General features: G+C 51.5%; 2 protein-coding genes, 1 long non-coding RNA gene and 1 pseudogene across 4 annotated transcripts; all 4 read right to left on the bottom strand.

Annotated features, from left to right (window-relative positions):
- Nucleotides 1-1654: 1654 nt before the first annotated feature.
- Nucleotides 1655-2728, bottom strand: LOC100459716 (putative metallothionein MT1DP; annotated as a pseudogene).
- Nucleotides 2729-9451: 6723 nt separating this feature from the next.
- Nucleotides 9452-10018, bottom strand: LOC134760443 (uncharacterized). Its single transcript, XR_010137880.1, has 2 exons — nucleotides 9952-10018; nucleotides 9452-9602 (listed from the first exon to the last, which is right to left on the bottom strand). It is a non-coding gene; the product is annotated as an uncharacterized LOC134760443 (long non-coding RNA).
- A 2243-nt stretch (nucleotides 10019-12261) lies between these two features.
- Nucleotides 12262-13608, bottom strand: LOC100434163 (metallothionein-1E-like). The gene is made up of 3 exons (XM_002833919.6): nucleotides 13499-13608; nucleotides 12844-12909; nucleotides 12262-12496 (listed from the first exon to the last, which is right to left on the bottom strand). The coding sequence occupies exons 1-3, from the start codon at nucleotides 13524-13526 to the stop codon at nucleotides 12405-12407; spliced, it is 186 nt and encodes a 61-aa protein (XP_002833965.3). The 5' UTR covers nucleotides 13527-13608; the 3' UTR covers nucleotides 12262-12404.
- Nucleotides 13609-15369: 1761 nt separating this feature from the next.
- Nucleotides 15370-16932, bottom strand: LOC134760442 (metallothionein-1-like). Of its 2 annotated transcripts, XM_063717812.1 has the most exons (3): nucleotides 16615-16829; nucleotides 15957-16022; nucleotides 15370-15609 (listed from the first exon to the last, which is right to left on the bottom strand). In XM_063717812.1, exons 1-3 carry the CDS (start codon nucleotides 16640-16642, stop codon nucleotides 15503-15505), a joined length of 201 nt encoding a protein of 66 aa, XP_063573882.1. In that variant the 5' UTR covers nucleotides 16643-16829; the 3' UTR covers nucleotides 15370-15502. The 2 variants fall into 2 exon arrangements, with proteins under 2 accessions (XP_063573882.1, XP_063573883.1); XM_063717813.1 differs by lacking the exon at nucleotides 15370-15609 and having other exon boundaries at nucleotides 15691-16022; nucleotides 16615-16932.
- Nucleotides 16933-19414: the final 2482 nt, after the last annotated feature.

Raw genomic sequence — 19414 nt, 5'->3', positions numbered from 1 at the left:
AACACAAGGACACGAAAAACCTGGCACAGGGACAGCAGAGGGAAGAGTAATGAGCTGGCAGTCAATCTCTCTTCATAGCTCTTAACCTCCCTGAGCATCAGTGTGCCATCTATCCAGTCAGAGCACAATGGAGTCAACTAACCAAGGGTCCTTCCAGCTAAGAACTGTGACAGGCAGAGCTTAGCATCCACTTACACAATGATCTGCCAGCTCTGGAGAGGGCATGAGGACAGCTGTACCATAAGTTCATCTATACCTGTAGTGCTGAGTTGTGTGACCTTGGGCAGGTTCTTAACTACTCTAGATGACAGTGCTTCTCTGCATAGGCAGCCTCTACACACACTGTCTCTCTGGTTTGTGTGAAGATCAAATGACTTGAAGGGTGGGAAAGGCTTGTTCTCTGTCCAAATGCTGGAGCAGTGTCTTATGCTGGAGAGTTGGTGCAGGAGGTCATCCACATATCCTTAACACCAGATCAGCAAGACTCCAAACCCATTCCCAACTTCCGGTCCACAGTCATGCTTCCAAGGAACTGGCTCTTTCCCAAGGAGCTTGATGGGATCTAACAGGATTCTCTGTCTGGAAAGTCCATGTGGACAAATGGTTATAACAACACTCTTCATTAAGTCCTAGCCAGGTGCTAGGCCACTATCACATTTCACATATCTCCACTATGTAGAGATATAATCTTCTTTCTACAAATGAGTAAATAAAGCCTCAGAGAGGTTAAGCGCCTTGCCCAGTTCGCACAGCCAGTAAGGGATGAAGTGGGCTGTGAACCTGCTTGTGTGACACCAAAATGCCTGCACTTTGCCCAGGCTGCTTTCTCTTCTTGTTTTATTTTAATTTTTTGTTTTACATAGAGAGAGGTTCTTACCATGTTACCCAGGCTGGTCTCAAACTTCCGGCCTCGGGAAATCCTCCTGCCTTGGATTGAGCAGAGCATGACGTGAGCCACTGAAGCGGTGTGAGCCACTGTACCCGGCCAGGCTACCTTCCGAAATCCCCTCTTCACAAAGCACCTTTAGGCCAGCATGATGCTTACTCTTGGGCCATGTGACTCTTCTTCCTCTTTGAATATCAAACAGCAATTCCCTCACCAAATGGCCAGATAACTAACAGTTGCCAGGAAGTACAAGACACCCAGGGCCTTCCTCCTTCCTACTGAACATCACTGCACCTTACAACAGATGTGCAGCGTTAGTATTTTATTTTTCCTGTTATTTTGTTCTTCATGTCTGTTTTGAGATTTCCTTGTTGAATATAAAAAATGAACTTTGTATTTTTATTTTTCATACTTATTCATTCTATTTATCTCACCAAAGCATAGGTCCATAACTGATTCCTGTGCCCTCATATCATCTGGCCCGATGTTCTTACATTTTTAGCTAGGAAAGGGACCTGAGACAGGTGACCCGACTTGCCTTAAGGCACTCAGCATATAGGATGATCCCAGCTCTGCTGGGTCTGAGGTGTCTTATTTAGGACACCCCCTCAAAAACACCAGAGGCAGAATAAGGCCAATAATGTTTATTATCATTCCCACATTTCACTTAAGAAAACAGACATAGGAAATGGGTTAGGTTTGTGTTTTAAAAAAACTAGGTTTGTAGGGGTTGCATTATTTACATCTGGACGCAGGGCTGTCCCAACATCAGGTGCAGCAGCTGCACTTCTCCAATGCCCCTTTGCAGGTGCGGCCCTGGGCACATTTGGCACAACCCATGGGGCAGTAGGAACAGCAGTCTGGGGAAGAAGGGAAGAGTAAGAGATCACAGCAGGCTTGACCAGGGATCTCCCCGCCCCAACAGAGGCCTGTCTCAAGCTGTGCCTCCAGCCCCAAAAGACGCTTAGTTCAGGATGGCATTGCTCTGTCAGGAGACAACTTCTGGATCTTTGGGGGGAGAGTCTTGCCATGAAAAAGCTACCCACCCTTCCTGTGTCCAGGACAGGGCAGAAGACTCAAGAGGGAGTGACATGCTCTTTGCAGTAAAAGGAAGGACAACCTCCTAGAATAATACACCTAAGTGAGGAAAGTCCTCAAGTATCAGGCCTGTGCTTGGCAGGCTGGTGTGCTCTCTTGGTGTCAGTTTCCCCCTGGTAAGAATAAAGAGTGGGAATTAACCATCTCTAGTGTTCTTCCAGCTGTGATCCTAAGTCATTTGCTGAAGCAAGGGGATGTAGGAAGTTCGTCATTGGTCTGTTCCTGTCTGCGGAGATCTGGAATCCCTCCTCTGACTCTGCCCAGCCCCCAGATTCCCAGGGAAGGCCCCACACTCACTCTTCTTGCAGGAGGTGCATTTGTACTCTGCATTTGCAGGAGCTGGCACAGGTGCAGGAGCCACCTGCAAGGAAGAAAAAGGCAGTGAGGAGTGAGTGTTGTGTGCCTCCCATCCACCTCAGGTAGCTCAATGCTGGACAGAGCACTGGGTCCTAGTTCAGCACACCTTTGGCCTTGAGGGTGACCTGCAGCCGGACAGTTTTCAGCCTCAGTCCTCTCTCAGAAATGGGAGGCAATGGGAAGATGGCAGTGTTCTAAGTGGTGATGAAGGCGCTTGGCGGGGAGAAAGCTCGAGAAGTGCAAAGCAAAGGAATCCACTTTAGGAAGAGCTCAAAATGCACCTGCCTCCTGCCGCAGGGATGTTCTATTCTGTGGTATGAAAATGAAGATCCTAAGACCCGAAACCAGGCATCCCTTACCGGTGGCGCAGGAGCAGCTGAGGTCCATTTGGAGATCAGGTGAGGCTGGAGTTCCTAAGCCAGAGGCGAAAAAACAGGCAGGCCGGTGGGAGGCGGAACAGAGCCCAGGAGCAGGCCGCCTGACTTTACAGTCAGGGCAGGGTGCTGGGTGCAGAGGCCCCGCCCCAGGTCTCGCATCCGCCCAGCGCAGTGTCAGCGCCGCCCTGGGTTCAGGGCCGGGCTGTGCCCACCAGGCGGGCCGGGCGCACGATCCTCCTTAACGTGGCTGGTGCGCACCCCGGGGGCGGCCCTTTGGCCGCCTCCGCTCACGCTCGCTTTGGAGGGGCTGTGCTCCTGGCGGTATGCGGCGTCCCTGCTATAATCCTGGCCTTCCCGAATTTCCCGGAGATTGCACTCCATTCCTGCCCTGGGCCGTCCGGGAAGCCAGCTTCGGGTGGTCGCTGTATCTCCACCCCCGCACCCCGCACCAGTGACCTGAGCTTCGCCTCTGTGGGAGTCCATGTGCTACCGCAGCCTAGTGCTCACGTCCCTAGATAGGACCGAGGCGGGAATCGCAGCGAGGGAGTTGTGTGCAGAGGACCAGCCTCCCATGTGAACTTCTACCCACCTGCATAGTCACCCAGGTCCTTTGGCCTCATTTGTCCTCTTCACAGCAACAGGCGGGACACGGGGCCCTGCCTCCCTCCCTTCCATTCTCCACTCCCGAGGGGGCGATGGGCATATTTGTTTAAGTCCTCTTTTGCTTTAACTTCTTTTGGGCTTCCCACAGCCTAGCTGGCCCACCAGGACTAAGGACATCCAAAGCTTGGGGCGTCACCAAGGGAGGGATCTTTTCCCTGATGGGTGACCCTGCATTAAATTAAGAAGCATGAAAAGTGCTTATTTCACTTTTAGAATTCCTGACTATTGCAGAGCTTTTGGTCTCGGCCAGACCCTGTTTAGTCACTTTGGCTATTTGAACCCTCTCAGCAACCCTCGAGGGGAATATTTTTTATGACAGCATCTTACTAATCAGACAACGACAACACAAGGAGATAAGTAACTAGCCCAGGACAGAGGGTGCAAGTGCTGAGGTAGAATAGGTTCTGGAGGCAGTGAACCTACGGCTAATTCACAGTCTTTCTAGAACTAAACCAAAAGGAAAACCCCAACTTTCCACACCCAAGTAACAAAAGGACAAGAGACTACTTCATTTGCAACCCCTCCCCACTTTGTCTGCATGGCAGGTGAGAAATTGAAAGTACCTCTGATTTGTCCCTTATGGCAACCAATTGGGCTGGTCTTGGGCTACATCTTCATTTGCACAGGAGTGACTTTGTAACTTCACTTCAGCTTCTAATTGGTTGCTTTCTGCAATCAGTCAGACTGATAGCGGACCACTACTTCATGTACATAGGGTGTACACTAAGTAACCAATAAGAAACCTCTAGAGGATATTTAAACCATAGAAAATTCTATAACCAGGCCCTTGAGCCGCTTGCTGGGGCCAGCTCCCACCCTGTGCAGTATACTTTTGTTTTCAATAAATCTCTGCTTTTGTTGCTTCATCTCTCCCTTACTTTGTACATTTTGTCAAATTCTTTGTTCAAGGTACTAAGAACCTGGACACACTGCACCAGTAACAGTGGTACTGTGGGTCTCAATCCAGTCAGCTTTTCAAAGGAAAGAGGTCAAGGGCAAACTTTCCCTTTGGCCTGGGTATGTCTTCAGCACCTCTTTACTGCTTGAAATCTTTAAACATAAACAAACGTCCAGGTCAATTCTGGAAGTGACAGAAGGAATATATATGTAATTTTATGGCTACCTTCCATATCTGCAAGTGTGACTGATTCTTTTTCTCAGTAGTGTCAAGGAGTTTGCTTTTCCTATAAATATATTAAAGAAATATGATTACTTAAGAGAAAATGTTAACGAAAATAACAGCGCAGGTGATAGCAGAAATGGCAGGAATCCTTTTGCATCTGTTATGCAGACAGGGACTGTCTTGCTCGTGGCTTTATATATCCAATATGGATCCTTATTTGTGGACTAGTGGAGGACCGTCTGTGGGCCACAGGTCACGTGCTCCTGTTATTGATGAGAACAACATGGGACACACAGCTAAGCCCACCAGGCCTGGCTTATTTGTCTAGAGGTAGAAAAATATCCCTATGCTATTAATAAAGATTAAAATCAAAGCTATTACAGACTAGTCAACACAAGCCAGGCACCATTTTAAGTTCTTCACATGTTTTAAGTGATTTGCTCCTACCAGCAGGCTCTATTATTATGTCAATTCACAGTTGAGGAGACTGAGCCACAGAGAGGTTGTGTCACTCACATATAAGTGATGCAGCTGGGATTTGCACTCATGCATGCTGACTGCATCACAGTGCCCTCAACAACCACCCTATGCCACTGTGTCATGTAAAACCCAAGGACACTGAAAATCTGGCACAGAGACAGCAGTGGGAAGGACACTGAGCTAGCAGTCAATCCCTCTGCATAGCTTTGTGACCTCTCAGCCTCAACATGCCATCTCACCCATCAGAGGCACAGCTGCACTAACTAACCAAGGTCCCTTCTAGCTCTGAATTGTGACAGACAGTTCTACAAAGGAGGAAATGGAGGCTCAGAGAGGTTGAGCAACCTGCCTAGGTCTCACAGCCAGTAGGTGGTGAAGTGGGCAGTTAAACAAGACTGCCCTGACCCTGAAACCCATGCTCTTTGCACAGCCTGCCTTCTGGAACCCTCTCTTCAAAAGGGGCACCTGCAGGCCAGCATGGTCCTGATTCCCGGCCTGCTTGACCCCTTTTCTTCTTTGAACATCAAGTAGCAATTCCCACAACAAATAGCCAGAGGAACTAATTGCTGCCATTAATTACAAGTTACCTGGGGCCCCCTACTCCTTCCTAGTGAACACCACCACACTTTAGAAACTGCATAATATGCCATCACCTCTGCATAGGCGGACTCAAAGTACTTCATCTGGAACTAATCCTTCTCTGTACTCCATCTTGCTGGGAGGATCCTGGGTAATTTCCTCCACTCCCCCAGTCACTTTGCTTGCCTGAATTAACCAAGGGCTGGAATTGAAGGAGGAACGGATTTCAGCCTGACCTAGGGAGAAACTTCCGAAGATTCAGAGTCAAGTCACAACATGGAACTCTCAGAGATACCAAGAGTCACATCAGTGACCCTGGACAGGCCAAGACTGATGGTTCCAGGTGGGGATGTCCTGGCTGGTGCTGTTGAAGGTGTGTGACCCACATACTGGGGCCAGTCTGTGAACTGTTTCCAGTCTGAAATATACATCCTAGAACAAATGTGTAGTGTAATTTTATTTTTCCTATTTTGTCTTCCATATATTTATTGAAATTGTCCTGTTCAATATAAAAAATGGATTTGGTGTTTTTTTCTTTTTGTCATACTAATAGATTTTATCTTACCAAAGCTTAAGTCTGTGACAGATTCCTGTGGCATTATATCATCTGTCATCACTCTCTTACATTTTTAAGAAACTGACCTGAGGCAGGTACCTAATTTGCCTTAAGGCACTCAGTGTGTAAGATAATAGGACAAGGTCCCAGCACCCAGGTCTCTGGACTCTCAATGCAATCCACCATCCCAGCTCTGTTAGATATGGGGTCCCTTATTTCCAAGGCACACAAAGAAAAGCAGAGCCAGCATTAAGTCAACAACTTTTACTATCATTCACATATTTCATTAAAAAAATACAGTAAATGGGTCAGGGTTGTATGGAAAAAAATTCCAAGTTTGTGCAGGTCACTCTTTCTACATCTTCGAGGAGGGCCGTCCCGACATCAGGCACAGCAGCTGCACTTCTCTGATGCCCCTTTGCAGATGCAGCCCTGGGCACACTTGGCACAGCTCACAGGGCAGAAGGAGCAGCAGCCTGGGGAAGAAGGGAGAGTGAGAGGTTAGACCAGACTTGACCAGGGACTTCCCTGCCCCCAAAGAAGCCTGGCCCAAGCTCTGTCCCCAGCCCCAGAGGACACTTAGTTCAGGATGGCATGCACTGTTGGAGATGGGAGATAAGTGGTGGATCTTTCGAGTGAGGGTCTTCTGTGAAAAGCTTATCTCCATCTGAGCCCCAGACCTGACAGAAGGCTGGAGAGGCAGTGACTGGGGTTATCAAGTACAAAGGAAGGCTGGCTCCCCAGAACCATACACTTAGGTGAGGAAAGTCCTTAGGTGTCATGTCTGTGCTTGGCAGGCTGGTGCACTCTCTTGGCCTCAGTTTGTCTATTTTAAGAATGAAACGGGAATCCATCATATCTAAAGATCTGGCTCTGACCCTGAATCAGTTGCTGGGGAAGGGGATGTGGGGAATTGATCACTGGCCTACTCCTCCATGCCCAGCTCTGGATTCCTGCCTCTGACTTGGCTCAGCCCCAGATTCCTGGAGATGGCCTCACACTCACTCTTCTTGCAGGAGGTGCATTTGCACTCTTTGCACTTGCAGGAGCCAGCGCAGGTGCAGGAGCCACCTGCAAGGAAGAGAAAAAGGCAGTGAATTTGATACAGAAGATAACAGCTGTTGGTCAACAAATGCTCCCAGCTGAGTGCATTGCCAGGCCTGATAGATAGCTCCTGTCCGACTCAGGGTACCATGAAGCCTCATCTTATTTCTATCTGTAGAGGCTAGGATGGGCTTTATGTCCTTAATCCTGAAAAACCAATAACCCCTGTCTCCCATCCACCCCAGGAACTGCACAGAGTACTGGGGCTCAGCCTAGCAGCCCCCAACTACCTGGGTGACATGGAGCAGGAGAATTATGAGCCTGAGTCCTCTCGCCTCTGAAATGGGAGGTATTAGAATAGGAATGTTCTAGGGGTGATGAAGGCTCTGAGTGGAAAATCACTAAATCAATGAAATAAATGACTCCACTTAGCTAGAACTCAAAAAACACCTCTACTCCTAGGGACATCTATCCTGTGGCGGGGAAATAGGTATCCTAAGGACCAGAAACCTAGCATCCCTTACCAGTGGCGCAGGAGCAATTGGGGTCCGTTTCGAGCCGCGGTGAGATTGGAGATCCCAAGCAAGAAGTTGAGAGGCTATAAGGGGCACGTGGAAGGCCTGGTAGGGCCCAGCAGCCAGCGGCTGCTTTTATGGTCAGGGGAAAGAGGGCCAGACGCAAAGGCCTCGCCCCGCGCCTGCGCTCGCCCCGCTGAGTCCACCCCGCTGAGTTCGCCCCGCCCGAGGTGATGACCTGGACTGGGCTTTGCGCAGCAGAAAGGCAAGGCGCACAGTCCACTGAGCTCCCCTGGGTGCGGACCACGGGACCATCCCCTCCCCGCTTTGGCGCCCGCTAACGCGGGAGTGAGTTTACGCCCGGGGTACGGGGCGTCCCCGAGGTCCCGGTCGCCTTTCCCAGTTTCCCTGAAGTTGCCTTCCACCCTAGTCCCCGCGCGTTCCAGGAACCCAGCCTTGGCGTTTCGGTCGTCTCCACCCCACCCCTTTCACGGTTTTCAGCTCGGCCTGTCCCGAAGTCTGAGTGCAGTGACAGCCTCCTGCTCCTGTCCCCGGATCGGCGTAGTGCAAGTGGGGAGCGTGCGGTAGCGAGCGAGTTGTGTGCGGAGCACCCGCCACCGATGTGATTTTCGTTTCTCCTCGCTGTCGCCTTGCCTGTCCCTGTCCACACCTAGGTCCCTCGGACCCGCTCCTCCGTACACAGCAACACGGGGAACACGGGTCGGCCTCTCACTCCCTTCCATTCTCCTCGCCTGAGAGGATGTGGGGGCACATTTATCCAGGTCCTCCTTTGCAAATAAATCTCCATGCTCCCCACAGCCTAGCCGGCCACCACAATACCGGTTGGCAGTTCTGGACATGTGGGACATCCCCAAAAAGGAGATGACTTCATGTAATGTGCTGACCCTGCTTTAAACTAAAAAGCAAGATAGGGGAGGTGGCGGGAAGCTGCAGTCCAAGCTACTTAGGAGGCTGAGGCGGGAGGATCACTTGAGCCCAGGACTTCGAGTCCTGCCTAGTCCACATAGCAAGTCAACGTCTCTAAAAAAATACAATTAAAAAGCGAGACATCCAGTTATTTCTCTTCAGTATACCTGACTATTGCATAACATTGAGTCTATACCTGTCCCTTTCTAATCACTTTCATTCACAGCCACCACTGGAGTGACCTACCAGAGGAAGAACTCACTCTTCACCATGGGATGGCACCAAGCCATTCTTTAGGGATCTGTCCTCATGACCCCAAAAGCTCCCATTAGGTCCCACCTGCAATAGTGGAGGACACATTTCAACATGAGATTTGGCAGTGACAAAATATCAAAATCATAGCACCCATGTAGGATTCAAGAGACTAAGAAGTTGGTTTCCAGCACTATAGCCACTTTTAAGCCTAAAATCCAATGTGGATCTCAAGTTGTGGAGGAAAATCAGAAAATAAAAATAAGGGATGAAGTTTCTGTGCCACGTTTGGCATGAGACTGGAAGTGATCATGTATGGTCCCCACCCATATGGTGTGGCAAAGTGCAATACCATTTTACAGAAGTGTAAACTCAGTGAGGTAACCTGGCTGGCCTGAAAGTGTTCACACGATTAGTGACTCACATTTCCATCCAGAGCCTGGTCTCTAAGCTTGCGGTTTAACCTCCACCCCAGTCCATTTTTTCCAAGGCACACAAAGAAGACCAGACTAAGATTCAAGTCAAAATTGTTTTATTGTCATTCACATATTTAATATGAAAAGAAATGCAGCAAATGGCTCAGGGTTGTATTAAAAAAAATCCAGGTTGTGCTGGTTGCTCTATTAACATCTGGGAGAAGAGCTGTTCCCACATCAGGCACAGCAGCTGCACTTCTCCGACGCCCCTTTGCAGACGCAGCCCTGGGCACACTTGGCACAGCCCACGGGGCAGCAGGAGCAGCAGCCTGGGGAAGAAGAGGAGAGTGAGAGGTGGCAGTAGACTTCACCAGGCACCTGCCTGGCCCAATAGCAAGCCTGGCTCCAGCTAACAGACGCCAGACCCAGAGGAAGCTTTTTTCGTCTGGCACAGCTCTGCTTTGAAACCATAGATGGTGCAGTTGGGGTTTGCATCCCAAGAGAAAAATGCTTCCCTGCCCCATCTGAACTCAGGGCAGAGAGCCTGGAGAGGGAATGAAATGGGCAATGAGGGCAAAGAAATCCCAGTTCCCCAGAAGGATGCACTCAGGGCCAGCCTTGAGTTCCCTCCCAACCTTAGCCACAGCCCCAGATTCCTAGAGATGGCCCCGCACTCACTCTTCTTGCAGGAGGTGCATTTGCACTCTTTGCACTTGCAGGAGCCGGCGCAGGCGCAGGAGACACCTGCAAGGAAGAGGAAAACGCAGTGGGCAGTGAGTGAGATGAAGAGGGTACAGCAGTGGGTCAATGAGTCTCCAGCGCCTCCTCCTCTGTGCAGGGCCAGCCCTCAGAGCTTCTTTCCCACTCAGGACAGAGGAACAGAAGCCCCATGTCCTCTCCACTCACGCTGGGAAGGGCAAGCACACTCCTGTTTCACCTCATCAGGAAGGTCCCAGGTGCACACCCAACCCAGGAATACTGAGATTGCCAGCCAGAACCTTCTGTCCTGAACCCTGAAGACTCAAGGTCTCTAGCTCCCCATCCACCCTGATTGCTCAGAGCCTGGAGGAGAACACTGGGGCCCAGCCAGCAGGACCCTGACCAACTGGGTGATGTGGAGCAGGACTGCCTTGAGCCTCAGTATCCTTAACTCTGACTTAGAGGCCCAGGAGGGAGGGCAGTGCTCTCAGGGGCGCGATCAGGAAGAAAGCACCCCAAGGAAGTAAAGGAGTCCCCTTCCGCTCAGAACTTAAAATGCGACCTCCTCAAACCCAGAGACCCTCAGTACTGGGGCTGGGAAATGGGAATCCCAGGGCGCAGAATCGGGCTTCTCTTACCGGTGATGCAGGAGCAGTTGGGGTCCATTTCGAGCTGCGGTAAGGCTGCAGATCTCCAGTGATAAACGGAGAGGCTGCAAGGTGCACCCGGAGGGCGTGGTGGAGCGCCACAGCCTGCGGCTGCTTTTCTACTCAAGGGAGGGGGCCCGGCGCAGAGGCCCTCCCCTGCGCTTGCACCCGCCCCGCTGGGTTCGCACCGCCCGGGGTCCTAAGCTGGGCTGTGCGCAGCAGGAGGGCCGGGGGCAGCATTCCCTGAGCTCCACTCGGGGCGCGCCGCGCGACCGCCCCTTCGGCGCCAGTTCGCGCGGAAGGGACTGTGCGCCCGGTGGTACGCGGTGTCCCCGAGGTCCCGGCCGCCTTTCCCAGTTTCCCCGAAGTTGCCTTCCACCCTCCTCCCCGCGCGTTCCGGAACCCCAGCCTTGGCGTCCCGGGCGTCTCCACTCCACCCCTCGCCCCGCAGTTTTCAGCTGGGCCTGTCCCACAGTCTGGGTGCAGCCCTACTGCTCCTGTCCCCGGATCGGCTGAATGCGGAGCAGGGAGCTTGCGGTAGCGAGAGAGTTGTGTGCAGAGCACCCGCCATCGATGTGGCTTTCGTTTCTCCTCGTCCCTTGCCTTGCCTGTCCCTGTCCCTAGGTCCCTCAGACCCGCTCCTCCGTACACAGCAACACGGGGAACACTGGTCGGCCTCTCTCTCCCGTCCATTCTCTTCACCTGAGAGGATGTGGGGGCACATTTGTCTAGGTCCTCCTTTGCAGATAAATCTCCATGCTCCCCACAGCCTAGCCGGCCACCACAATACCGGTTGGCAGTTCTGGACATGTGGGATATCCCCAAAAAGGAGATGACTTCATGTGATGTGCTGATCCAGCTTTAAATTAAAAAGCAAGATGGGTGAGGTGGCGGGAAGCTGTAGTCCAAGCTATTTAGGAGGCTGAGGCGGGAGGATCACTTGAGCCCAGGACTTCCAGTCCTGCCTAGTTAACATAACAAGTCAACGTCTCTAAAAAATAAATAAATAAATAAAAAGCAAGACATCTAGTTATTTCTCTTCAGTATACCTGACTATTGCATAAAATGGAGTCTATACTTCCCCTTTCTAATCACTTTCATTCACAGCCACCACTGGAGTGACCTACCAGAGGAAGAACTCAATCTTCACCATGGGATGGCACTAAGCCATTCTTTAGGGATCTGTCCTCATGACCCCGAAAGCTCCCACTAGGCTCCTCCTGCAATAGTGGAGGACACATTTCAACATGAGATTTGGCAGTGACAAAATATCAAAATCATAGCACCCATGTAGGATTCAAGAAACTAAGAAGTTGGGTTCCAGCACTATAGCCACTTTTAAGCCTAAAATCCAATGTGGATCTCAAGTTGTGGAGGAAAATCAGAAAATAAAAATAAGGGATGAAGTTTCTGTGCCACGTTTGGCATGAGACTGGAAGTGATCATGTATGGTCCCCACCCATATGGTGTGGCAAAGTGCAATACCATTTTACAGAAGTGTAAACTCAGTGAGGTAACCTGGCTGGCCTGAAAGTGTTCACATTATTAGTGACTCACATTTCCATGCAGAGCCTGGTCTCTAAGCTAGCGGTTTAACCCCCAACCAGTCCATTTTTTCCAAGGCACACAAAGAAGACCAGACTAAGATTCAAGTCAAAATTGTTTTATTGTCATTCACATATTTAATATGAAAAGAAATGCAGCAAATGGCTCAGGGTTGTATTAAAAAAAAAACAGGTTGTGCAAGTTGTTCTATTAACATCTGGGAGAAGAGCTGTTCCCACATCAGGCACAGCAGCTGCACTTCTCCGACGCCCCTTTGCAGACGCAGCCCTGGGCACACTTGGCACAGCCCACGGGGCAGCAGGAGCAGCAGCCTGGGGAAGAAGGGGAGAGTGAGAGGCGGCAGTAGACCTCACCAGGCACCTCCCTGCTCTAATAGCAAGCCTGGCTCCAGCACAGACGCCAGACCCAGAGGATGCTTTTTTCGTCTGGCACAGCTCTGTTCTGAAACCATAGATAGTACAGTTGGGGTTTGTATCCCAAGAGAAAAATGCTTCCCTGCCCCGTCTGAACTGAGCGCAGAAAGCCTGGAGAGGGAATGACACGGGTAATGAGGGCAAAGAAATCCCAGTTCCCCAGAAGGATGCACTCAGGGCCAGCCTTGAGTTCCCTCCCAACCTTAGCCAAAGCCCCAGATTCCTGGAGATGGCCCCGCACTCACTCTTCTTGCAGGAGGTGCATTTGCACTCTTTGCACTTGCAGGAGCCGGCGCAGGCGCAGGAGACACCTGCAAGGAAGAGAAAAACGCAGTGGGCAGTGAGATGAAGACGGTACAGCAGTGGGTCAATGAATCTGCAGTGCCCCCTCCTCTGTGCAGGGCCAGCCCTTAGAGCTCCTTTCCCACTCAGGACAGAGGAACAGAAGTCCCATGTCCTCTCCACTCACGCTGGGAAGGGCAAGCACCCTCCTGTTTCACCCCACCAGGAAGGTCCCAGGTGCACACCCAACCCAGGAATACTGAGATTGCCAGCCAGAACCTTCTGTCCTGAACCCTGAAGACTCAAGGTCTCTAGCTCCCCATCTACCCTGATTGCTCAGAGCCTGGAGGAGAACACTGGGGCCCAGCCAGCAGGACCCTGAGCAACTGGGTGATGTGGGGCAGGACTGCCTTGAGCCTCAGCATCCTTAACTCTGATTCAGAGGCTCAGGAGGGAGGGCAGTGCTCTCAGGGGCGCGATCAGGAAGAAAGCACCCCAAGGAAGTAAAGGAGTCCCCTTCCGCTCAGAACTTAAAATGCGACCTCCTCAAACCCAGAGACCCTCAGTACTGGGGCTGGGAAATGGGAATCCCAGGGCGCAGAATCGGGCTTCTCTTACCAGTGGTGCAGGAGCAGTTGGGGTCCATTTCGAGCCGCGATAAGGCCGGAGATCTCAAGCGATAAATGGAGAGACCTCAAGGCGCACGTGAACGGCGTGGTGGAGCGCCACAGCCTGCGGCTGCTTTTCTACTCAAGGGAGGGGGCCGGGAGCAGAGGCCCTGCCCCGCGCTTGCACCCGCCCCGCTGTGTTCGAGCCGCCAGCGGTCCTGGGCTGGGCTGTGCGCAGCAGAAGGGCCGGGGGCACCAATCCCTGAGCTCCACTCGGGGCGCGCCACTGGACCGCCGTTCTGGCGCCGTTCGCGCTTGAGGGGCAGTGCGCCCGGCGGTATGCGGTGTCCCCGAGGTCTCGGCCGCCTTTCCCAGTTTCGCCGAAATTGCCTTCCACCCTCCTCCCCGCGCGTTCCGGGACCCCAGCCTTGGTGTAGCGGGCGTCTCCACCCCACCCCTCGCCCCGCCGTTTTCAGCTCGGCCTGTCCCGGAGTCCCGGTGCAGCCCTCCTGCTCCTATCCCCGGATCGGCTGAGTGTGGAGCGGGGAGCGTGCGGTAGCGAGCGAGTTGTGTGCAGAGCACCCGCCACCGATGTGGCTTTCGTTTCTCCTTGTCTCCTGCCTTGCCTGTCCCTGTCCACACCTAGGTCCCTCAGACCCGCTCCTGCGTACACAGCAACACGGGGAACACGGGGCGTCCTCTCTCTCCCGTCCATTCTCCTCGCCTGAGAGGATGTGGGGGCACATTTGTCCAGGTCCTCCTTTGCAGATAAATCTCCATGCTCCCCACAGCCTAGCCGGCCACCCCACTACCGTCTGGCAGTTCTGGACCTGTGGGATGTCCCCAAAGAGAGATGAGTTCAGATGATATGCAGACCCTGCTTTAAATTAAAAGGCAAGGTGGGAAATTAGCTGGGCGTGCTAGCGGGCACCTGTAGTCCCAGCCTCCGGTGGCTGAAGCAGAAGAATGGCATGAACGTGGGAGGCGGAGCTTGCCCTGAGCCGAAACCGCGCCACTGCACTCCAGCCTGGGCGACAGAGCGAGACTCGGTCTCAAAAAAACAAAAAAACAAAAAAACCAAAAAACAAAAAACAAAAAAAAAAAGAAAAAAGAAAAGAAAAAGAAAAAAAGCAAGGTGGGGAAGGTGGCGGGAAACTGAAGTCCCAGCTACCTAGGAGGCTGAGGCGGGAGGATCACTTGAGCCCAGTCCTGCCTAGTCCACATAGTGAGTCAACGTCTCTAAAAAAATAAAATTAAAAAGTGAGACGTCCAGTTATTTCTCTTAAGTGTACCTGACTAAGGCATAACATTGAGTCTATACCTGTCCCTTTCTAATCACTTTGACAGACAGCTCTGGACTGATCTACCAGAGGAAGAACTCAATCTTCACCATGGGATGGCACCAAGTCATTCTTTAGGGATCTGTCCTCATAACCCTAAAAGCTCCCACTAGGCCCCACCTGCAATAGTGGAGGACACATTTCAACATGAGATTTGGCAGTGACAAAATATCAAAATCATAGCACCCATGTAGGATTCAAGAAACTAAGAAGTTGGGTTCCAGCACTATAGCCACTTTTAAGACTAAAATCCAATGTGGATCTCAAGTTGTGGAGGAAAATCAGAAAATAAAAATAAGGGATGAAGTTTCTGTGCCACGTTTGGCATGAGACTGGAAGCGATCATGTATGGCCCCCACCCATATGGTGTGCACAATGCAATACCATTTTACAGAAGTGTGAGCTCAGTGAGGTAACCTGGCTGGCCTGAAAGTGTTCACATTGTTAGTGACTCACATTTCCATCCAGAGCCTGGTCTCTAAGCTCACGGTTTAACCCCCACCCAGTCCATTTTTTCCAAGGCACACAAAGAAGACCAGAGTAAGATTCAAGTCAAAATTGTTTTATTGTCATTCACATATTTAATATGAAAAGAAATGCAGCAAATGGCTCAGGGTTGTATTAAAAAAAAAACAAAACAGGTTGTGCAGGTTGTTCTATTAACATCTGGGAGCTCAGCTGTCCCCACATGAGGCACAGCAGCTGCACTTCTCTGACGCCGCTTTGCAGATGCAGCCCTGGGCACACTTGGCACAGCCCACGGGGCAGCAGAAGCAGCAGCCTGGGGAAGAAGGGGAGAGTGAGAGGTGGCAGTAGACTTCACCAGGCACCTCCCTGCCTCAATAGCAAGCCTGGCTCGAGCTCAGAACCCAGACCCAGAGGAAGCTTTTTTTGTCTGGCACAGCTCTGTTCTGAAACCATAGGGGATACCGTTGGGATTTGTGTCCCGAAAGAAAAATGCTTCCCTGCCCCATCTGAACTCAGGCCAGAAAGCCTGGAGAGGGAATGACACGGCCAACAAGGGCAAAGGAAGCCCAGTTCCCCAGAAGGATGCACTCAGGGCCAGCCTTGAGTTCCCTCCCAACCTTAGCCACAGCCCCAGATTCCTGGAGATGGCCCCGCACTCACTCTTCTTGCAGGAGGTGCATTTGCACTCTTTGCACTTGCAGGAGCTGGTGCAGGCGCAGGAGACACCTGCAAGGAAGAGGAAAACGCAGTGGGCAGTGAATGAGACGAAGAAAGTACAGCAGTAGTTCAATGAGTCTCCAGCGCCTCCTCCTCTGTGCAGGGCCAGCCCTTAGAGCTCCTTTCCCACTCAGGACAGAGGAACAGAAGTCCCATGTCCTCTCCATTCACGGTGGGAAGGGCAAGCACACTCCTGTTTCACCTCATCAGGAAGGTCCCAGGTGCACACCCAACCCAGGAATACTGAGATTGCCAGCCAGAACCTTCTGTCCTGAACCCTGAAGACTCAAGGTCTCTAGCTCCCTATCCACCCTGATTGCTCAGAGCCTGGAGGAGAACACTGGGGCCCAGCCAGCAGGACCCTGAGCAACTGGGTGATGTGGGGCAGGACTGCCTTGAGCCTCAGCATCCTTAACTCTGACTTAGAGGCCCAGGAGGGAGGGCAGTGCTCTCAGGGGCGCGATCAGGAAGAAAGCACCTAAGGAAGTAAAGGAGTCCCCTTCCGCTCAGAACTTAAAATGCGACCTCCTCAAACCCAGAGACCCTCAGTACTGGGGCTGGGAAATGGGAATCCCAGGGCGCAGAGTCGAGCTTCTCTTACCAGTGATGCAGGAGCAGTTGGGGTCCATTTCGAGCCGCGGTAAGGCTGGAGATCTCAAGCGATAAATGGAGAGACCGCAAGGCTCACCCGGACGGCGTGGTGGGGCGCCACAGCCTGCGGCTGCTTTTCTACTCAAGGGAGGGGGCCGGGCGCAGAGGCCCTGCCCTGCGCTTGCACCGGCCCCGCAGGTTTCGGGATGACAGCGGTCCTGGGTTGGGCTGTGTGCAGCAGAAGGGCCGGGTGCACCATCCCCTGAGCTCGGCTCAGGGCGCGCCGCGGGACCGCCACTCTGGCGCCCGTTTGCGCGTGAGGGGCTGTGCGCCCGGCAGTATGCGGTGTCCCCGAGGTCCCGGCTGCCTGTCCCAGTTTCTCCGAAATTGCCTTCCACCCTCCTCCCGGCGCGTTCCGGGACCCCAGCCTTGGCGTCGCGGGCGTCTCCACTCCACCCCTCCCACCGTTTTTAGCTCGGCCCGTCCCAGAGCCCCTGTGCCGCCCTCCTGCTCCCGTCCCGGGGTCTACTGAGTGTGGAGCGGGGAGCGTGCGGTAGCGAGAGAGTTGTGTGCAGAGCACCCGCCACCGATGTGGCTTTCGTTTCTCCCCGTCCCCTGCCTTGCCTGTCCCTGTCCCTAGGTCCCTCGGACCCGCTCCTCCGTACATATCAACACGGGGAACACGGGTCGGCCTCTCTCTGCCGTCCATTCTCCTCACCTGAGAGGATGTGTGGGCACATTTGTCCGGGTCCTCCTTTGCAGATAAATCTCCATGCTCCTCGTAGCCTATCCGGCCATTCCCACTACCGGCTGGCAGTTCTGGACCTATGGGATGTCCCCAAAGAGAGATGACTTCAGATGATATGCAGACCCTGCTTTAAATTAAAAAGCAAGGTGAGGAAGGTGGCAGGAAGCTGTAGTCCCAGCTACTTAGGAGGCTGAGGCGGGAGGATCACTTAAGCCCAGGAGTTCGAGTCCTGCCTAGTCCACATAGCGAGTCAACGTCTCTAAAAAAATAAAATTAAAAAGCAAGACATCCAGTTATTTCTCTTCAGTGTACCTGACTATTGCATAACATTGAGTCTATACGTGTCCCTTTTTAATTTCTTTCATTCTTTGAATCCTCATAGCAATCCTAAAGGGAAATACTAGTTATGAGCCCGTTTTGCTCATCACAGGACTACAAAGAAAAGAGTCCAAGTAACTGGCTGGTGGTCACAGAGGTAAATAGTTGTGCACTGATTTAAATCCAGGAAGCCTCTAAATGGAAAGTGTCCATGATCAAACCTTCCTTTGACCCAGATATGTCGTCAACACTTCTCTATTGCTGGAAATCTTTTAAACAACAGGGGCCGGGCCCGGTGGCTCACACCTGTAATCCCAGCACTTAGGAAGGCCGAGGCAGATGAATCACTTTAGGTCAGGAGTTGGAGACCAGCCTGGCTGACATGGCGAAACCCTGTCTCCACTAAAAATGCAGAAATTATCCTGGTGTGGTGGCGGTTGTCTGTAATCCCAGCTATTCGGGAGGTTGAGGCAGGAAATTCACTTGAACCCGGGAGGCAGAGGTTGCGGGTTGGGCGATTGCACTCCAGCTGGGCAAAGAAGGTGAAACTCTGTCTCAAAAAATAAAAACAAAAAACCGCTAAATAAACAACAGGAAGCTACCAGCTCTTCGATGGACAGTGGCAAAAGCAATCCATAAGTGTAATATATATATATATATGTGTGTGTATATACATATATATATATACACACACACACACACACACACACACATTAATTTGGGGCTATCTTCCATGTGTGGGACAAGATTGATTTTCACTTTCTCTGCTGGAAAAGAGTTTGATTTTCATAAAAGTGTTTATGAAAGTATTAATCATTTCAGTATAAAATAGTAACAAAAAATGGTGCAGGTGGTAACAGAAAGGGCAGTCATTCTTCTGTATCTGACATGAAGCACAGATCTGGCTCATAGCTTTTTAACTCTAGTGTTAACTACAATTTTGTGGGAACATTGAATGGCTCTCTTTGGACCACAGGACACGTGCTCATGTGGTAGATGAGAATAACAGGGTACACAGCTGAGCACTCCAGGCCTTTGTGTGCAAATAAGTAAATATCCTGTATGCTCCATAAAATGATCAAAAAAACAGTAGCTAATATTGTAGACCACCTGCCCCTCACACCATTCTAAGTTGCTTATAAGCATTTCACCCTTTAATCCTATAAGCCAGAGGTTAGTATTATGCCCTTTGTACAGTTGAGGAGACTGAGCCATAGACAGTTGGTGTCATGCAGCTAAAAGTAACAGAGGTGGGATTTACACTCATGCATGCTGATGGCAGCATCATACACTCACCCACCACCATCTGCCACCAAGTTACATGAACGATAAAGACACCGAAAACCTATCACAGAGGCAGCAATAGGAAGTGCACTCTGTGGACAGAAATGTCTCCCTGCACAGCTCTGTGACCTCTCTGGGTTTCCGTTCTCATCTCTTAAGCCAAAAGCAATATTCATCCATCCCACAGAGTCTTTGTATCTTTGATCTGAGATAGGCAAGATTTAGCATCCAGTGGCATCATAATCTACCAGCTATGGCCAGGGCCACAGGCCAGGTTTAGCATGGATTCATTCATCCCCTTACTTCTGAGCTATGTGACACTGGGTAGGTTACTTAACTAATCTGGAAGACAACACAAGCACTCTAGGCCCTGCATATTTGCTGTCCCAGTCTTGAGGCCTGTGGCTCTCGTTCCTGAGGTCATGTGATCAGGCGATATGGAGAATGGGAACGGATTTTA

Source organism: Pongo abelii, chromosome 18, assembly GCF_028885655.2.
Source record: "Pongo abelii isolate AG06213 chromosome 18, NHGRI_mPonAbe1-v2.0_pri, whole genome shotgun sequence".
Classification (NCBI taxonomy): Eukaryota; Metazoa; Chordata; class Mammalia; order Primates; family Hominidae; genus Pongo; species Pongo abelii.
This window is presented reverse-complemented; position numbering and strand designations above follow the sequence as displayed.